Here is an 18,031-nt window from a genome sequence, read left to right as displayed (position 1 = left end):
GTTTTCGAGCGTAGGTGGCTGGAGGTCACTGGATTTAAGGTGCTCAGCGAAGGCGGAATTATGCTTAGCCTGCACATTCTTAGTGACTAAATGTTCCGGAAACGTAATTTTGGCAGAAATATTTCTGATTTAACGTGAATTACAATAAGTTTCTCTACATAATTTTATTCGGTCGGTTTTTAAGCTTATTTTGCTTTCACAACAGTCCAGAATAGGACCACGCCGGATTTATTGTATTATCGTCATCCCCTTATATTTTCAGATAATGTTATGATGCCCTGTCAGGGCGGGACACGTCGTTCTTAAGTTAATAAAGAACATTCTGCAACAGGATTTTTCATATAATAGCAATAGAAGGTTCCTGTATTACCACGCCAAGATGGAATGGAACAACTTTTAGAGCCGGTTTGCATTTCAGATGAATTTTCATCATTACTTCACAGTGGCAATTATGAAGATGTGACTGAAAACTGGAATCACACAATGTCTTTTCACCTTCCTGCACGTCAGCCAAATCTTCATAATTACCATAATTCAAACAGTAATTCTGTCAGCAAAGAAGATGTAATTAACAAGGAAAATTAATATAATCATTAATAGTGTCTATAAAGGAGTGGTCAATGATGGAGAAAATTAATTGCAATTGACGTTAAATAACTTTTTAATTAAAGCACTGAACACAAATTATTAACATGAACACAACCATGCTGCTACAATTCATATATATCTTTCACTTTATGCTTTAAACCAGTCATATTTCTCTGAGCCCTGGACAGAAGAAAGAAACTCTCTCCGATGCTGAAACAATCTATAAAAATCTGTGTAATTTGTGTTTTTCATGTGATATTGGATTTGGAGCATTGCACTGACTGATGTTAAAGCTAGCCTGTTTCTTTCTTCTGTCCATTGTGCATTCACCAGGGAAAAGACACTCTCCACATTCGCATTATGCCCTGGAATGGAGAAATAGTACTGCACAATAGCAAGCAGTTCTGAAAACTGCTCTTTAGAAACACAATCCACAAAAAATTTAACCCACTCTTTATGAGGCATCATATCCAAATTCTGGTTATCTTCTTCGCCGGCCGGGGTGGCCGAGCGGTTCTAGGCGCTACAGTCTGGAACCGCGCGACCGCTACGGTCGCAGGTTCGAATCCTGCCTCGGGCATGGATGTGTGTGATTTCCTTAGGTTAGTTAGGTTTAATTAGTTCTAAGTTCTTGGGGACTGATGGCCTCAGATGTTAAGTCCCATAGTGCTCAGAGCCAGCCATCTGGTTATCTTCCTGTGTATCGTCAAGTTTGCAGGAGTTATGAAATACTTGATCGGTGACCAGTGGAAAAACTTGCGTAAAAAGTTTTTTTACTTACTAGCCACTTTTTTGGCCGAAATTTCCTCTTCGTCCAGGACACCTGTCTTCGAGCATAAAATCGCGGACTGTCCGCGAAATCCGCGACGTATGGCAACCCTACGTTGGAGGAAGGCCATAGAAGTGTAGATGAAACACCATTCTTTCATGTGTGTAATTCTCATTGTATTCAATAACCAACTGTTGAAGAAAAAAATGTGGTGCATTACTTTCTGGGCAACCCTCGTACTTTTCAGTATAATTTAGCTTTTGAAATAACTGATTACACAAATATGCCAAAAGAGAAATAGACGCACCACGAAGGAACTGACGGAATGGAACGAAGATCCGTAGATGTGGTGCACAGGTACAGACAGATATGTGATAAGTTTCAGAGAAATTGTGATTTATTCAAGAGAGAGAGTTTCACAATTTGAGCAAGTCGATAATTGTCGGTCCACTTCTGGGTCTTATGCAAGTAGTTATTTGGGTTAGCATTGATAGAGTTGTTGGCTGCAGTACCTGTGTTATTCTGAATTACAGAGCAAAATTCATATGAAGGTGAATGCATCTCCAAAGGAACTCTGCATCGTAACTCAGAATAACAAAGGCACTGCAATATCGTATGTGTCCACCATTACCAGGCAAGCGACTTTCAAGTAAAATGTCTCACCTGTACAGGAATATACATAATGGATGTACAAGTACAGACTGTAGATGCATGGTTGACGACGTATGGAATTTTTGGTCTGGCCATGGATAGTGCATGGATAGCCAAATGGTAAGGCGGTTGCTTGCGATACACTAATCCGGGTTCAAGTCCAAGTCCGGTATGGATTTTCAGTGCCGTCATTCCATTCTACAACCGATGGTTGTCCATGTTTGTAATTGAAATTACATTGAATGTAATTTTGGATGTCCTCCTTAGGGATACTGAGTCTAATTCTGTCCAACTGGCGCTGACTGTGGTGCCTTGCCCATAATGCTCTATTTGGGAGAGATCCGCCGACCTTCTACATCCACATCTACGTGCTATTCACAATAAAGTGCCTGGCAGAGGGTTCAAGGCCCAGGTAGGATTTTGCAAGCACGAAGAGAAGCAGTAGAAACTCTCACTGTGCGCAGGCGTTCATTATCTTGCTGAATTCTTCTACCAGGATGGCTAGCCATGAAGGGCAATAAAACGGGTTACAGAATATCGTCGACGTACCGCTGTGCTGCGAGGGTACTGCAGATGACAAGCAATGGCGTCCTGCTGTGAAATGAAGTGGTACCCCGGTATCCCACCGCTGTCCAGGGAATGTCCAGACAAGTCTTTGTTCGTCATCAGGGCCCTGTCATTGTTGTGTTTCTGTTAACACTCACTCCCCTTTCGACCAGCTGTTCCAGCCCCTGGCGGCTGGAAATAGTGTGTGGTGGTTCGTTACTTGGCATGAAGCAGAATTCCAAAACAAATAATAAAATGATTGGATTCCCCCACCCCACCTCACACATACGCGCACGCACTCTTGCTGCCCTATTGCCATCAATTACCAAATTTCTTTACTGATCGATCTACCATTACAACTTTAAAAGGGAAAGCACACACACACACACACACACACACACACACACACACACACACACACACAATGTGCGGCCAATACAGTCCAACTCCGTTTGAATCACTGCTTACTACTCTTTGATACAATATCATTTTTACTGTGTTATGAACCCAACTGGTCAGCGTAAATCACTGTTTAAATTTGACCATCATAATCAAGGGAACCCTAGAGTACCACTTTTACGTATATCTCACAGAAGGTAGTGGGGCCCTTGAAACAATTGTCAGCAGCTCTTGCACTATGGTCTTCAATTCCTGTAGACACTTTTACTGTGGAGATAATCCAGAGCTAGGCGTCAATAATTGTAGGTGCTTTTTATTGATCTTAGAACCTGGGACAAAACTCCATGTTTTGAAATTAGAAGGAAGGTCAGCATTGGCCGGAATTTTAATGATACATTAACAGCAAAATCGATTTTCGATCACATAATGATCATCTTCATCAAAATTACGGCCAATGCTGACCTTCCTTCTCATTTTACTTATCATATGGTCGTTGTGCACACAGCACTCAGTGGAGTTGCCAATCAACTCCATGTTTTGTCATCCCCATAATCATCCTTTCAGGGATTAGGCGTCCATTTTACTGTGTACTGCAAATAATCGTAACTGATTCCGTATATCCCGAATTTTTATTTCATTAAGGCGTGTTTTTCCCTTTAGTGCCATAAGGAATTTCATTTCTGTGGCTTGTATTTGTCTTCTGCCTTAATTTCCACTTTTCACTGAAATACAGAATGACCGACTCCGTCATCGTCTTGTACAACTTCAGCTGTGTTTCAGACCACACACTTTTTGGGATTCTTCGAATGGTTCCTCAAATTGCCAGGTATCTTCTTAATTTGTCATTTATATTTCTGTCATAATCATACGAAATATCATAGCCTAAATTATTAAAGTGTTGAACCTAAAATTCTGTCAACCAAAACAATCTTTAGCCATATTGGTCGTTTACCCTGAAATGCCACAGTTGCTATTTTTGAGGTAGAAATTTTAAAATTATAATCTGAATAAATCTTATGCAGCAGATAAGTAGCTCTTTGAAGATTGTCTTCAGTGTAATTGCTTAGGCTTCCACGGCCAGAGGCAGGTGACATAAGTTTTCAGAATATCTTACATCGCCATAACGTAAAAAACTATACTAGGGAAACCAACGTTTCAGTCACGGTTACAGTGGCCTACGTCTGACTCTGCTCATGTGGGGAAGCCAAAATTTCAGCTACTGTAACAATGGCCAAAACGTTTGTTTCCCCAGTATAGTTTTTTACATGATGTGGTATGATTCTCAAAAAAGTTTTATCTCAATTGTGTTCAAGTCATCAGCATAGACAACACATTTAAAGTAGTCCTCCGTAACTTAATTCCGTGTAGTGCCTATTCCTTCCATCTGTGTAGGATATCGCCCGTATATATTTTAAGATTGGATTGGATTGTTTGGGGGAAGATGCCAAACAGCGAGGTCATCGGTCTCATCGGATTAGCAAATGACGGGAAAGGAAGTCGGCCGTGCCCTTTCAAAGGAAACATCTTGGCATTTTCCTGAAGTGATTTAAGGAAAACCTAAATTAGGATGTCCGGACGCTACATTTTAAGAAGCGAGGATGATGATACGCACCCTTATTTTACTCCGATTGTATTTCCCCCACTATAATTACGATTAGATTAATTGAATCCGAGAAATGTGCGATTACATAAGCTTTTTATACACATTATTACGTATTCACCAGGGAGCGAATGGCTATTTAGAATTTGTACAGGAACCAGAAGCCAATTATAAGAGTCGAGGGGCGCGAAAGGGAAGCAGTGGTTGGGAAGGGAGTGAGACACGGTTGTAGCCTCTTCCCGATGTTATAGAATCTGTATATTCAGCAACCAGTACAGGAAACAAAACAAAAATTCGGAGTAGGTATTAAAATCCATGGAGAAGAAATAAAAACTTTGAGGTTCGCCGATAACATTGTAATTCTGTCAGAGATAGCAAAGGACTTGAAAGAGCATATACATAGTCATTACTATTATTGTTATTACTACTATTATTATTATTATTGATTGTTATAATTATTTCTTTGATTGTTATAATTATCATTGTACTGCTGTTGTAATCTCTATTTCTTTTTTCTTTAACATTAATACTGTATAACACGTTATATGTCCTTAATGTTCCGTAGAAACTGTAACTCATTCAATCTGAATATGCCTGGTTAGGTGTAAGAGAGGGCCTGAAGGCCCTAATCTTGCCAGGTAAAATAAATGCATAAATAAAATAAATAAAGCAGTTGAACAGAATGGACAGTGTCTTGAAAGGAGGATATAAGATGAACATCAACAAAAGCAAAACGAGGATAATGGAATGTAGTCGGATGAAGTCTGTGATGCTGAGGGAATTAGATTAGAAAATGAGACGCTTAAAGTAGTAAAGGAGTTTTGCTATTTGGGGAGCAAAATAACTGATGATGGTCGAAGTAGAGAGGATATAAAATGTAGACTGGCAATGGCAAGGAAAGCGTTTCTGAAGAAGAGAAATTTGTTAACATCGAGTGTAGATTAAAGTGTCAGGAAGTCGTTTCTGAAAGTATTTGTATGGAGCGTGGCCATGTATGGAAGTGAAACATGGACAATAAATAGTTTGGACAAGAAGAGAATAGAAACTTTCGAAATGTGGTGCTACAGACGAATGCTGAAGTTTATATGGGCAGATCACATATCTAATGAGGAGGTAGTGAATAGGATTGGGGAGAGGAGAAGTTTGCGGCACACTTGACTAGAAGAAGAGATCGGTTGGTAGGACATGTTCTGAGGCACCAAGGGATCACCAGCTTAGTATTGGAGGGCAGCGTGGAGGATAAAAATCGTAGAGGGAGACCAGTCAGTAGCGAGCCAGTGGGTGTGTTGGACCTTCCATTGAGCTACGGACCCCCTTGAAGATGTCTCCCGCAGTCGGAGACGAAACGTTGGGAATCGACACAGAATTCATCAACCGACCACGGCATAACAGCCCGGATAATTATAATGGACATATTTCCGGCCGTGAAAGTCTACATTTTAGTAACAAAAGATGAAGACACTAAGCAGATTCAGAAGGATGTAGGTTGCAGTAAGTACTGGGAGATGAAAAAGCTTGCACAGGATAGGGTAGCATGGAGAGCTGCATCAAACCAGTCTCAGAAGTGAAGACCACAACAACAACAATAATACGTATTGACGGTAGTCCCTTTTAACCATTAGATTCCATTGCTCATTCTTTCAAAGGTTTATCTACAATGGTGTCAAAATTAAGGCAACAATCCGCTATTTCTCCATCCTGTGACTAATTCACATTATATTTGTACAAATTATCAACAGATGTGCGTACGACAGTGTTCTGCACGGAAGGCGGCTTCCAGTCACTGAACAACCACGCCGACGATGACGTCAGGCACCTGTCAAACGGGGTAGTGTTTGCCGGATGGTCCCACATCCACACTCGCCATGTACACTGTCACCGACAGCGTAGTATGGGACAGAGAAGACGCCTGACAGTCTATCTGCGGTGGAGGACCGCAGGAAGAATGGAAGCAAGACAGTCGCAAACTGACTTGGCCCAATGGCCTAATGTAACTCATTCTCTTCTTTCCGGATGTGGCGACATTTTATATAGACCGAAACTATACCCCAGAGACCAGGCCAGAGCCGCCCATATGTGGAATCATAAAGGGAGGACCATTATTTGGCTGTAAGGGCACGACGGTATCGCGTTAGTACTGCATGGAAACCCGACCGCTCAGCATCCACTGGACGTGTTGCATCGAGGCAAAAGGTGCACAGAAGACTTCAGCAGAGTAGCCTTTATTGTCGGAAACCTGTTGTGTGTTTACCTCTGACGTGTCTTCACAGAAGGGAATGTCTAGAGGAGTCGTTATCATGCCACCTGGACGGTCGAACAGTGGGCCAATGTCGTTTTCACAGATAAGTCCATATTTGGTCTGGAGAGTGACTTTCGACGGACTCGCATCTGGAGGAAATGCGGGGCACGTTTTCGGACCCAAACATTGTGCAGAGTGACCGATATCGAGGAGGATTCCTAATGGTGTGGGCAGGGATTAAGTTGACCACTCGGACACCTCTTTATGAAGTTGTATGGATGAATCGGCAAGGTTTAAGTGCTGTCAGTTAACGTGATGAGATGTTGGATCCTCATATGCGGTTGTTGGGTCGAGCTGTGGGCGCAGACTTTGTATTGATGGATGATAATTCTCGACCTCATAGGTCAAAGGTGGTTGATGTTTTCTTGAAAATGGAAGATATTGCACGCATAACATAGCCTGCTCGCTCTACCGATTTGAATCCAATGGAGCACATCTGGGATGCGCTAAGAAGACGGGTTGCATCACATCAGCATCCACCAACCACTTTCCAAGACTTGGGAGCAGCTCTGCAGTGCGTTAGTGCCTCAACAAGAGACTGATGGCTTCATTTACAGCATACTCGCTCGTTTTCAGGCCTGTGTTGCTGCCAGGGGTGGTCACACCCCATATTGACCACATTAACCAGTTGTTGGAATGCATGTGCAAATCCGTTAACTCTGAAGAACATTTTTGTCTACAGTTATGCATGTTGCAATCGTTTACATTCTGAATTCTTTACATCGTTTCTACTTTTCTATTGCCTGTTTGTACAGTTTTGTGGCAAAGTAAATCCTACCTTGCAAGATTTCAGTTTGTTTCTTTAATTTTGGACACCAGTGTAAATCTACAAATAACATATAAGTGCGAAAATTGTATTCCTTTCTTTCCTCCATTAAATATTTCATGGTAAATACATTGTCAGTACAAGCTGCCCCGTTTCGAAAATCATTCTGTTATTCCTTCAAGGGTGACTCTACTATTGGCATTAATTTGTCATTTAATACATCAGCGTTCAATTTCTATGTTGCCTTAAAAGCACATATACCTCTGTAGTTTGTCGGTTTATTTTTACTATGATGTGAGTAGGTAATCGTTATATTCCGAGAAGCCGAATGTTATGTCCTCACTGCTGATGATATGTGGGTGGAAGGTGGTCAAAGCCAACTGTCGCGGTAGGAATTTGTACTGGCAACCAAGAGATTGGTTGACACAAGTGCACTTTAAATAAATATATTTTACTCAACTTGTGGATGAAGAAATACAGGGTGTTTCAAAAAAGACTTTGCAACTTTGAAAATTCATATGAATCAATTCATTGTATCTACAGAGGTGATTTTAGTGTCAATTTGTAGGGATATACATCAAGTTTTGTCTCGCGTAGTTCGCTATTGCCGAATTGCACCGTAAGGAGCGCTAGCAGCAGTTGCCTTAAATATGGCTGCTTTCACTGGACCTGAGCGTGCTAACTGTGTGTTTTGGTTTGAAGAATCGAAGACAGTGAAAACAGTTCAGCGTAATTTCCGTAACAAATAAGCTAAAGATCCTCTTAGCAGTCATACAATTTGAGTGGCATAAATGTTTTGTAGAAACAGGGTGCTTGGTAAGGCATGGGAAATCAAGTAGTCCAAGCACATCTGACGACGTCGTTGAGCGAATGGTACAACATTTTGTCAACAGCCCAAGAACAACCAAGAACAAAATGTTTACTTCATGCGAGATGGTGCAGCACCCCACTATCTGGCTGATGTCTAAGATATTCTCAGTGACTGCTTTCCAGATCAATGGATTGGCCGTGATGCGCCAATTGCATTCCCTGACATTCCCCAGAACTGACATCTATCGAATTTTTTTTTTTATGGGGATTCATCAAGGATATTGAGTTTCTACGTGCTATGCCGGCTTCTCTACCTGAACTCAGAGCAAGAATTTGCGCCGACACTGAGCAAGTTACACCTGCAATGCTACAGAGAGTTCGGGAAGAAACTGACTTCTCATGGGATGTGTGCAGGATGACCAAGGGAAGCCACATACAATATATTTAGTTTAACATAAAAACCTGACGTGTTTTCCTACAAAAGAAAACTAAACCCAGCTCTATATCTTCCTTCAATAAATTTATAAATTTGTATAGTCCTATTTGAAACACCCTGTACTACAATGTTGAGAACTTGTGGCAGACATGGTTAGCTGTAAACAGAGTAGCGATAGGGGCGTGCACCTAAGTTCCCTGAATGTTAGCTGGTAGAGCTAACTCTCTACAACTTGCTGTGAACTGTCCATCAGGCCCGCCCGGTTGGCCGTGCGGGAAGGAGCGCCTGGTCCCCAGCACGAATCCGCCCAGCGGATTAGTGTCGAGGTCCGGCGTGCCGGCCAGCCTGTGGATGGTTTTTAAGGCGGTTTTCCACCTGCCTCACCGAATGTGGGCTGGTCCCCCTTATTCCGCCTCAATTACACTATGTCGGTGACTGCTGTGCAAACAAGTTCTCCACGCACGCGTACATCACCATTACTCCACCACGCAAACATAGGGGTTAAATTCGTCTGGTGTGAGGCGTTCCCTGGGGGGGTCCATCGGGGGCGAACCGCACAGTAACCCTGGGTCTAGTGTGGGGCGGCGAAGGGGTGAAGTGGACTGCGGTAGTCGTTGTGGGTTTGTGGACCACTGTGGCTGCGGCGGGGACAGAGCCTCTCCGTCGTTTCTAGGTCCCCGGTTAACATACAATACAATAAATGCAATACAATACAATATGTAGTGGGACGAAATTAAGCGTCACCCATCCACCAAAGTCAGCCCAGTTTGCAGGTGACTATAAGTTTAATTTAGTTTTTGTTTATGTGTTTTCTTATTATTTGTAATAAATGTGAATTATCTAAAAGTTTGTATTTTTTTATGTGTTTCATGTACGGAGAGGTCGGCGCAACGAACGGGGACAGCATCTTCGTTGCCGCGACCAGAGAGGAAATTGCTGGCCGCTATACGTCGCGGGTCGACAGCCAAGGAGCAACAGAAGATCCTGGAACCGAGTTGTTGCGTCGTGCTTCTAAAAATTAAAAATGAAGTTTTATACTCTTTTTGTACAACAATGACATCATGTAGATCTTAATCTTATTGAAATGTTAGTCACTGTCTGTCAACGCTCAAGTTCACATCTGTATGTGTAGGAAGCTAATAAAATAGTGTATGCTATTAAAGTTGAAACACGTGTCTTGAAGATTTATTTATGAAGAGTTATGTGAACGGATTAATAATATATTTGACAAGATTATTGATTCAGACAGCGTTGGCCGAAACTTTGAATCTAAAAAGTTTATTTAATGTGTGATTCTGATATCGATTAGATCAAGATAACGTGTGTCGATATAATTTTCTGAGGAGAAACAAACGAAATTTAAATTCGAAAAAGTTACGAAAACCAATTGGCCCAAGTGATGTAATTCTCTGCACACGACTCAACTGATGTTTTACAGTTTCGTTCAAGAACCATTCTATGACAATTTAAAAGAATATAAATAATTTTTTGGAAGTGAGTGTAACTGACGTGGGTGACGAAGTCTGCACATGGTCATATATCAAACGAAAACTAAATACGTCGTTACACTACACCGTGGCGACCTTAGAAACAGGACTTGTGTGCAACTAAGGCACACAGGTACGAAACAAAACATCAAGAGTCCTTCGGGAGTCAACGCGAGTTTTCGTGGAGCCTTCACCAGCCAGCGGCGACTTCGTGGGTGTGGGCATCTGACGGAGCCGCAGCCAAGCAGTACGGTCACGCAGTTGTTCCACGAGAAGGCGCATCTGTTGGGCAGCAGCTGAACGCTGCAAACCCCGACAACCTTTTTTCTCCCTAAACTAATAGGCCCAGTACGTCAGCTGCGGGGCGTTCCTCCGGCTGGTATTAGAGGTGTTGCTGAGGGCTTCGCCTGTCTACGGCGGTGCCGGGCGTGGTTGCAGCTAGCGAAGTTTCCGGTGTTCGACTCAGCGTCCTGCCGGTTGCGGAAGCGGGGTCGCAGCATCTCAGCGGCTGCATCGACGGCTGTTACATCTGCAGCCCATAGCAGCACACTAATCATCGAGAACTACAAATTACAATATTAGTGTCCGGTGAGTTTGTTTCAAGTTGGAAGTGGAGTGTTGTACATAGGAAGTGTGCTTTTACAGGATTGTTGATTACAAGTCTGCGTGTGTAAATAGTTAATCTTACAATAATGTCGGGAAGTGAAATGTCAGACGAAGAGCAATCTATGTCCGATAGGAGCATGAGATCCCTTTTTAGGGCGATCGCTAAATTGAAACAATCTAACGAAGAATCTACTGCTAGATTAAAAGAGGAATTAAAACAGGCTAACGAGGAATCTACTGCTAGATTGAAACAGGAACTAAAACAGGAATTAAGACAATCTAACGAGGAATCTACTGCTAGATTAAAAGAGGAATTAAAACAGTCTAACGAAGAATCTATGGCTAGATTAAAACAGTCTAACGAGGAATCTACTGCTAGACTTAAAGGGGAGCTAACAAAATCAACAGACAGGTTGCAGGAATATCTTAATGAAACCAGTCGAGAATTAAGTGATAAAATAGAGTCTTCTAAAGTTGAAATGCAGGAAAAATTAGTAGGACTTAGTAATAAGATTGCTGATAATTGTAAAAGGTTAGAAGAATATATCCAGGAATCGCGCGAGGAAAAAGCTCGCATGCGACACGATATTACTGACTTAACCGACAGACTAGATAGTGTCAATATCTTAGTTGTAAGTGAAATACAGAAAAATAACGATATGTTACGAGATGAATTTTCTATGCAAACAGAAACTGTTCGCAGAGATTTATTGGAATCTATTAAAGAGGTCTCTACCAAACCTGTAGAGATTTCTTCAATAGATAATGTAGAATTAGAGACATTAACTCATCAAGTAGAAAAGGACCATACTGAAATCGAAAACATGAAATCTTTAATTACTGAAATATGCAGTAACCTTGAGACTGCCAAAGTTAATAATATTGACGAAGGTACAGAGCGTTCACATCGTGAACACAGTGAAGAATCGATATTAGCTAATCGCGTATCCAATACAGAAATGCGGATACAGGAAATTACTAAACGGTTATCGGAATTAGATAATAACGAGAACATTTCAGGTAGCAGAGGTAATAACATAATCAGAGACAACAGTCGCATCGAATTTGCTAGCACGGAAGACAACAATATGAATAAAGCAATCACGGCAAGCCAATCCGATGCAACTCCGTCTCTGCAATCTAAACAAAATCCGACTATTTCTCTCGCAGAATGTCTGGATGACATAACGACAAATTCAAATGTAGCAAGTCGATTTCCTGTATTCAAACCAGGAGGCGAACTTCATCCTATAATCTTTATAAAAGCTTTTGAAACATCATTATCTTCTAAATGGAGTAATGAAAAACGCATTCAATTTGTAATAGGACATTTAGAAGCAGAAGCTGCGGAATGGGCAGTACTGCATAGAAATGAATTCAGGGATTGGGATGATTTTGTTAAGCAGTTTAAACAAAATTATTGGTCAAGACGAAAACAACAACACTTAACTTTAAAGTTGTTAGCCCCTCCTCCATATTCTAAACGGTGGGGAGGTTATAGGAATTATTTTGAATGGAATTTAAATCGTGCTAAATTAATTGAAAGTCATCTAATATGAGTCCTAAGTAGTAGGTTACCGTATTACATAAAGGAAAGAAAAATGTTATTCTACGAATTATACAAAACCTTAATAATGGGGACGAAACAGTTAACACCCGGGGTGTGTGGTTATATTTTAACGACTTGTTGTATTGGAAAGCACAGAGGGAACACCAGAGATGGAAAATCTGCATTCCGAAAACTGTTGTGGACGAGTTAATTACTTATATTCATGAAGGTTACGGGCATTTTGGAATTCATAAATGTATTAAACATCTAATGAAGTATTATTATTTCAAAAATATGTCCCGTATTGTGAGAAGTATTATTAGGGCTTGTGAAACCTGTCAAAAGGTTAAAGTTAATAACAAATCCAAGCGTTATAAATTATATGCTGTAATTCCTCGAGGTTTGTGGGATCTACTATCATTAGATTTTTTCGGCCCTCTGCCTCGGAGTTCAGGAGGATTAACATATGTGTTTGTTGTAATGGAATGTTGGTCCAAACATGTGAAACTGTATACTTTGAAACGAGCGAATACAGCAAGCGTTATACGCTGCCTCACCCGAAATTACTTTGTTAACTGGGGCATTCCTAAACGACTTATGTCTGACAACGGTAGTGCCTTTATTAGTCAAAGATTTCAAGATATGATAAGACAATATGGAATCAAACATATCTTAATTTCGAAATATCACCCTCAAAGTAATTTAGTAGAAAGAGTCATGAAAGAATTAGGACGATTATGTAGAACTTATTGTGCACATAAACATACTCGGTGGGCCAAACTAATGCCTGAATTCGAAAAGATATTAAATGAATTGCCTCACCTAACGACGGGATTATCACCTATAGAAATTTTAGGCAAACGAATTATAGGTGAGCCTTTACTAGCTGCTTTACCTTGGCCACCAGTAAATGAGATACAACAAGATATTCCAGACGAAAAAGTTTGCGAACAGATTGTAAAAAAATGCCGAACGGAGAATTAAAAGTTATAATCAACAGGCTGTAGAACCCTCATTTCAGGTAGGAGATCTTGTGCTAGTACGATCTCATCCTAAAAGTTCTAAGATCGATAAGGAATGTAGAAAATTCTTCTTTATCTTTGAAGGTCCATATGTTGTACATAAGATTGTACATCCCAAAGCATTACTTCTTATGGAACCTTCATCAGGTGTAATTAAAGGATTATATAGTGTTGATCAAATGAAACCCTTCATTCCTAAATAAGTTAATATTTAGTATATGTTACACACGGAAGAGCGTTCATAGTTTATTCATGTGAAGTTTTTCGTGATAGTTACGTGTTATTTTAAATAAATGACAGAAAGCTTAAACATGTGTTCTACAATAATCTACTGGTACTTCAAAAAGAGAAAGATAACCAAAAGGGGGATTTATATGGAGGAAATTTTGCTCTTAGGTCTAAAGGAATTTTGCTTATTTTAAATTTACTCGGATAGTAGGAGCCAAAGGGGATGGTTAATAGTTTTAGGGACCATGGGCGTCCAGAGCTATATGGCTCACGAGAACATAGCAGAGTGCCTTTAATAGAGGTTTGCAATAGTGTTAATATAGAACACACCAAACGGGGCTCTCTTGCTTGTTTCTCCTAAATAAATGGCCATTACCCAACAAGGTGTCCGAAGGTAAAGAAAGCCGTGCCGAGATTCTAAAGAAAGTTTGCTTGATTTCTTCTTGACCTCAGGCATAAATAAGGCATTAGGGAAGAGAATGACGTAAAGTAAATAGTACTATTAGTTATTGTGAGAAACTTATTAGTAATGTACATTCTTGGAAAGAATAACTAGTAAATAAATGAAACTGAAACTAATCTATCACCGTTTGAACGCTCTGTCCTAATGTACAACGTTAAAGAACGTACTAAATTAGTATTTATTAGCAACTATTAACTGAAGAGGAGCAATCTCCCTATATTCGGTTACGAATTACCATAAGAGCACAATTAAGAGTAAATGACAAATAGTCACAACGATATCGTATTAAAAGGATTAAATCTATCTAATAGCAAGGACTCTAGGTTACGTAAAATGTGAGGAAAATGTATTAACAGTTAAATATTGTATATTGAACAGTTTTAATTCCGGTTAAAACCTGACAAACTGAGCTTGTGGGTGGGGTATGTAGTGGGACGAAATTAAGCGTCACCCATCCACCAAAGTCAGCCCAGTTTGCAGGTGACTATAAGTTTAATTTAGTTTTTGTTTATGTGTTTTCTTATTATTTGTAATAAATGTGAATTATCTAAAAGTTTGTATTTTTTTATGTGTTTCATGTACGGAGAGGTCGGCGCAACGAACGGGGACAGCATCTTCGTTGCCGCGACCAGAGAGGAAATTGCTGGCCGCTATACGTCGCGGGTCGACAGCCAAGGAGCAACAGAAGATCCTGGAACCGAGTTGTTGCGTCGTGCTTCTAAAAATTAAAAATGAAGTTTTATACTCTTTTTGTACAACAATGACATCATGTAGATCTTAATCTTATTGAAATGTTAGTCACTGTCTGTCAACGCTCAAGTTCACATCTGTATGTGTAGGAAGCTAATAAAATAGTGTATGCTATTAAAGTTGAAACACGTGTCTTGAAGATTTATTTATGAAGAGTTATGTGAACGGATTAATAATATATTTGACAAGATTATTGATTCAGACAGCGTTGGCCGAAACTTTGAATCTAAAAAGTTTATTTAATGTGTGATTCTGATATCGATTAGATCAAGATAACGTGTGTCGATATAATTTTCTGAGGAGAAACAAACGAAATTTAAATTCGAAAAAGTTACGAAAACCAATTGGCCCAAGTGATGTAATTCTCTGCACACGACTCAACTGATGTTTTACAGTTTCGTTCAAGAACCATTCTATGACAATTTAAAAGAATATAAATAATTTTTTGGAAGTGAGTGTAACTGACGTGGGTGACGAAGTCTGCACATGGTCATACATATATCAAACGAAAACTTAATACGTCGTTACACCGCAAATACCGTCCATCAGGTATGCTCATTGTAAGCTAGCAGGTGTTTAATAGATGAAGTCAGAATTTGAGTAAAACTCCTCCATTCTTTATGAGGTCTACGTTCACGTCCTCTGCTCCCGATGACTTTATTCTTTGCTTTTTATTTCTGCTTGTATGATATAATGAGTAAGTCAATATTTTTACCGATTCTCCTATCGTCTCTTCAAGGTTATTTGAAATATCTGGAAACCAAATACTTTTGTAGCGAACAATCCATGTTTTGTATATGTAATACCTCCCCCTTTGATAATAGGTACTCAGCATAATTTGCTGGATTTTTTGTTTGTTGCAGAACAAACCACGTGGTCAACTGCTATTGCGGGAGTAGGAGCAGGTACACCAACCGTTACGAAGCACTCACGTGGTACGAGGTTCGAGAACTACTCGACTTTCAGCACATGGACTGTGAAAGGACTGAAAGCATTGGGTAAAGGAACAACCAGTGTTGAATCCACTCCGTTCCCACACCAGAATTCCAGCGAGTGGTGCATGGTCCTTCAAAACAACTCGGATGGACTTCACCTGACTTTCTTGCTGACAAAGAGCGGCTCGGAAAAGCCTCTGAGAGCGCAGCTGAAAGCCGACGAGATTCTCCCATCAGGCGAGATACGAGAAGTATTCCCACGCTCATGGTACAATTTGAAGCAAGGAGAAAAAACAAAAATGCTCCTCATCAGGAAACCAGACGCAACCAAAGACGACAACAGCGCGGACGAGATAACACTGCAGTGCAAAATCGGCATGCAGTGCATTGTCCAGGACGAGTTGGCTGTAGTAGACGCTGCAGAACCACACGCCAGTATAGTGAGGGGCCTGGGCGAGATGCTGCAAAAAGAAGTCCTCACGGACTTCGAGCTACACGCAGGAGGCACGGTTCTGAAGGCACACAGGGCCTTACTGTCTGTGCGGAGTCCTTACTTTGCTGCCATGTTGCAGCCGCACACGAAGGAGGCACAGGAAGGCTTCGTGAAATTCTCGGACGTGAAGTCGGAAGCGCTGAAGCAGGTTCTGCTGTACGTGTACACCGGTGTGGCGCCGGCCCTCAGGGAGATGCCGTGGGACCTGCTGATAGCCGCCGACAAGTACCAGCTGCGACACCTGAAGCGCCAGTGCGAGGCCCACATCGCCAGCTGTCTCAGTGTGGACAACGCCGCAGAAACTGCAGCCAACGCCTCGCTTTTCTCCTGCGACATTCTGTGGGACCGTGCGGTCCTTTTCATCAAGCGCAACCTCTACCAGGTGATGCGCACCCGTGGATGGACTGAGACCATATCCACGCACCCGGAAGCCATACAGCGTATCAGCGAGCAAATGGCATGAGGGAGAGACAGCTGAATCTGAACCTGAGCTCTGACAAGGGAATATCAGACATGTTAATCACGGATTTTGATGAGTCTTAGGTGTTTGTAGAGGGACCGGCGCTGAGTTGCAGGCTAGCGGTTTTTAGAGCGACGGCCCCTAATTTAAAGTTATACAAACTAATTTAAAGTTATACAATTTAAAATTACAATTACACAATTATACCATTTAAAGTTATGCAGTTCAAAGTTAAGTTATGCAGTTCAAAGTTAAGTTATGCAGTTCAAAGTTAAGTTATGCAGTTCAAAGTTAAGTTATGCAGTTGAAAGTTAAGTTATGCAGTTCAAAGTTAAGTTATGCAGTTCAAAGTTAAGTTATGCAGTTCAAAGTTATGCAAATGTTTCACAATTCATGTTACACACTTCTAGAGGTTGTGGAGGGGACTTAGGTCAAGTTTTACTCAGGAACCCATGTCCAGAATCGTCATCCAGCGACGCTACACAGCATCAAAGTTATAGACTCCGGTGCTTGTAATTGTATCTTTGTACAGGGTGATCCCGTGATGATGTTACAAACTTTGAGGAACGATGAAGGCGGACAAATGTATCAGTTTGAGGTAAAGTTCCCTGAAACGGAACGAACGAGTCGGAGAGCATAAGCGAAAACCGTTTTGATACCTCTGATAGTGGAATACATGCAGCAATAGTGTTGTTGCTAAGATTGTACGGTAGGAAACTTTCTGAGGCGGTAGTGTGGCCCAAAACGAGAGAGAAAGTCTAGTAAACATGAGCTCTAAAAGGCATACCTTAAGAGCTATTAGCATTTGTTCAATGGAGGAGATGTGTTTCACAGTAGCGAAGATGAACAAGTGCTCATAGTTCCTCAGGTATGCATTAGAGAACCCGTGGTTACTAGACATTTTTTCGTGTCTTGTCCATACTACCACCCTGACAGATGCCTACCCTACAATCTTAGCAACAACAATACTGAGGTGTCAGGTCAGAGGTGTTCTGAACACAATTTCGACACAAAGCAGCTCAATAGGCTGTGGAGTGGAAGGGTTGGGCTAGCAATAGAACAGTGCATCACCATTGACTAGACATTCATTTATTGAACACGTAAGTCAGGTATTACCCAAAAGGAATAATCAGTACAAATTACAAAATACTATTTTTTTTCCTTTAAATCACTC

The 18,031-nt window shown here is 41.0% G+C and overlaps 1 protein-coding gene across 1 annotated transcript; it reads left to right on the top strand.

Annotated features, from left to right (window-relative positions):
* The first annotated feature begins 16,029 nt into the window (after positions 1 to 16,029).
* On the top strand, positions 16,030 to 16,860 carry LOC124716679 (speckle-type POZ protein-like). The gene has a single exon (XM_047243217.1). It carries the CDS (start codon positions 16,030 to 16,032, stop codon positions 16,858 to 16,860), a length of 831 nt encoding a protein of 276 aa, XP_047099173.1.
* Positions 16,861 to 18,031: the final 1,171 nt, after the last annotated feature.

The sequence above is a fragment of the Schistocerca piceifrons genome, chromosome 9 (genome assembly GCF_021461385.2).
Source record: "Schistocerca piceifrons isolate TAMUIC-IGC-003096 chromosome 9, iqSchPice1.1, whole genome shotgun sequence".
Classification (NCBI taxonomy): domain Eukaryota; kingdom Metazoa; phylum Arthropoda; class Insecta; order Orthoptera; family Acrididae; genus Schistocerca; species Schistocerca piceifrons.
This window is presented reverse-complemented; position numbering and strand designations above follow the sequence as displayed.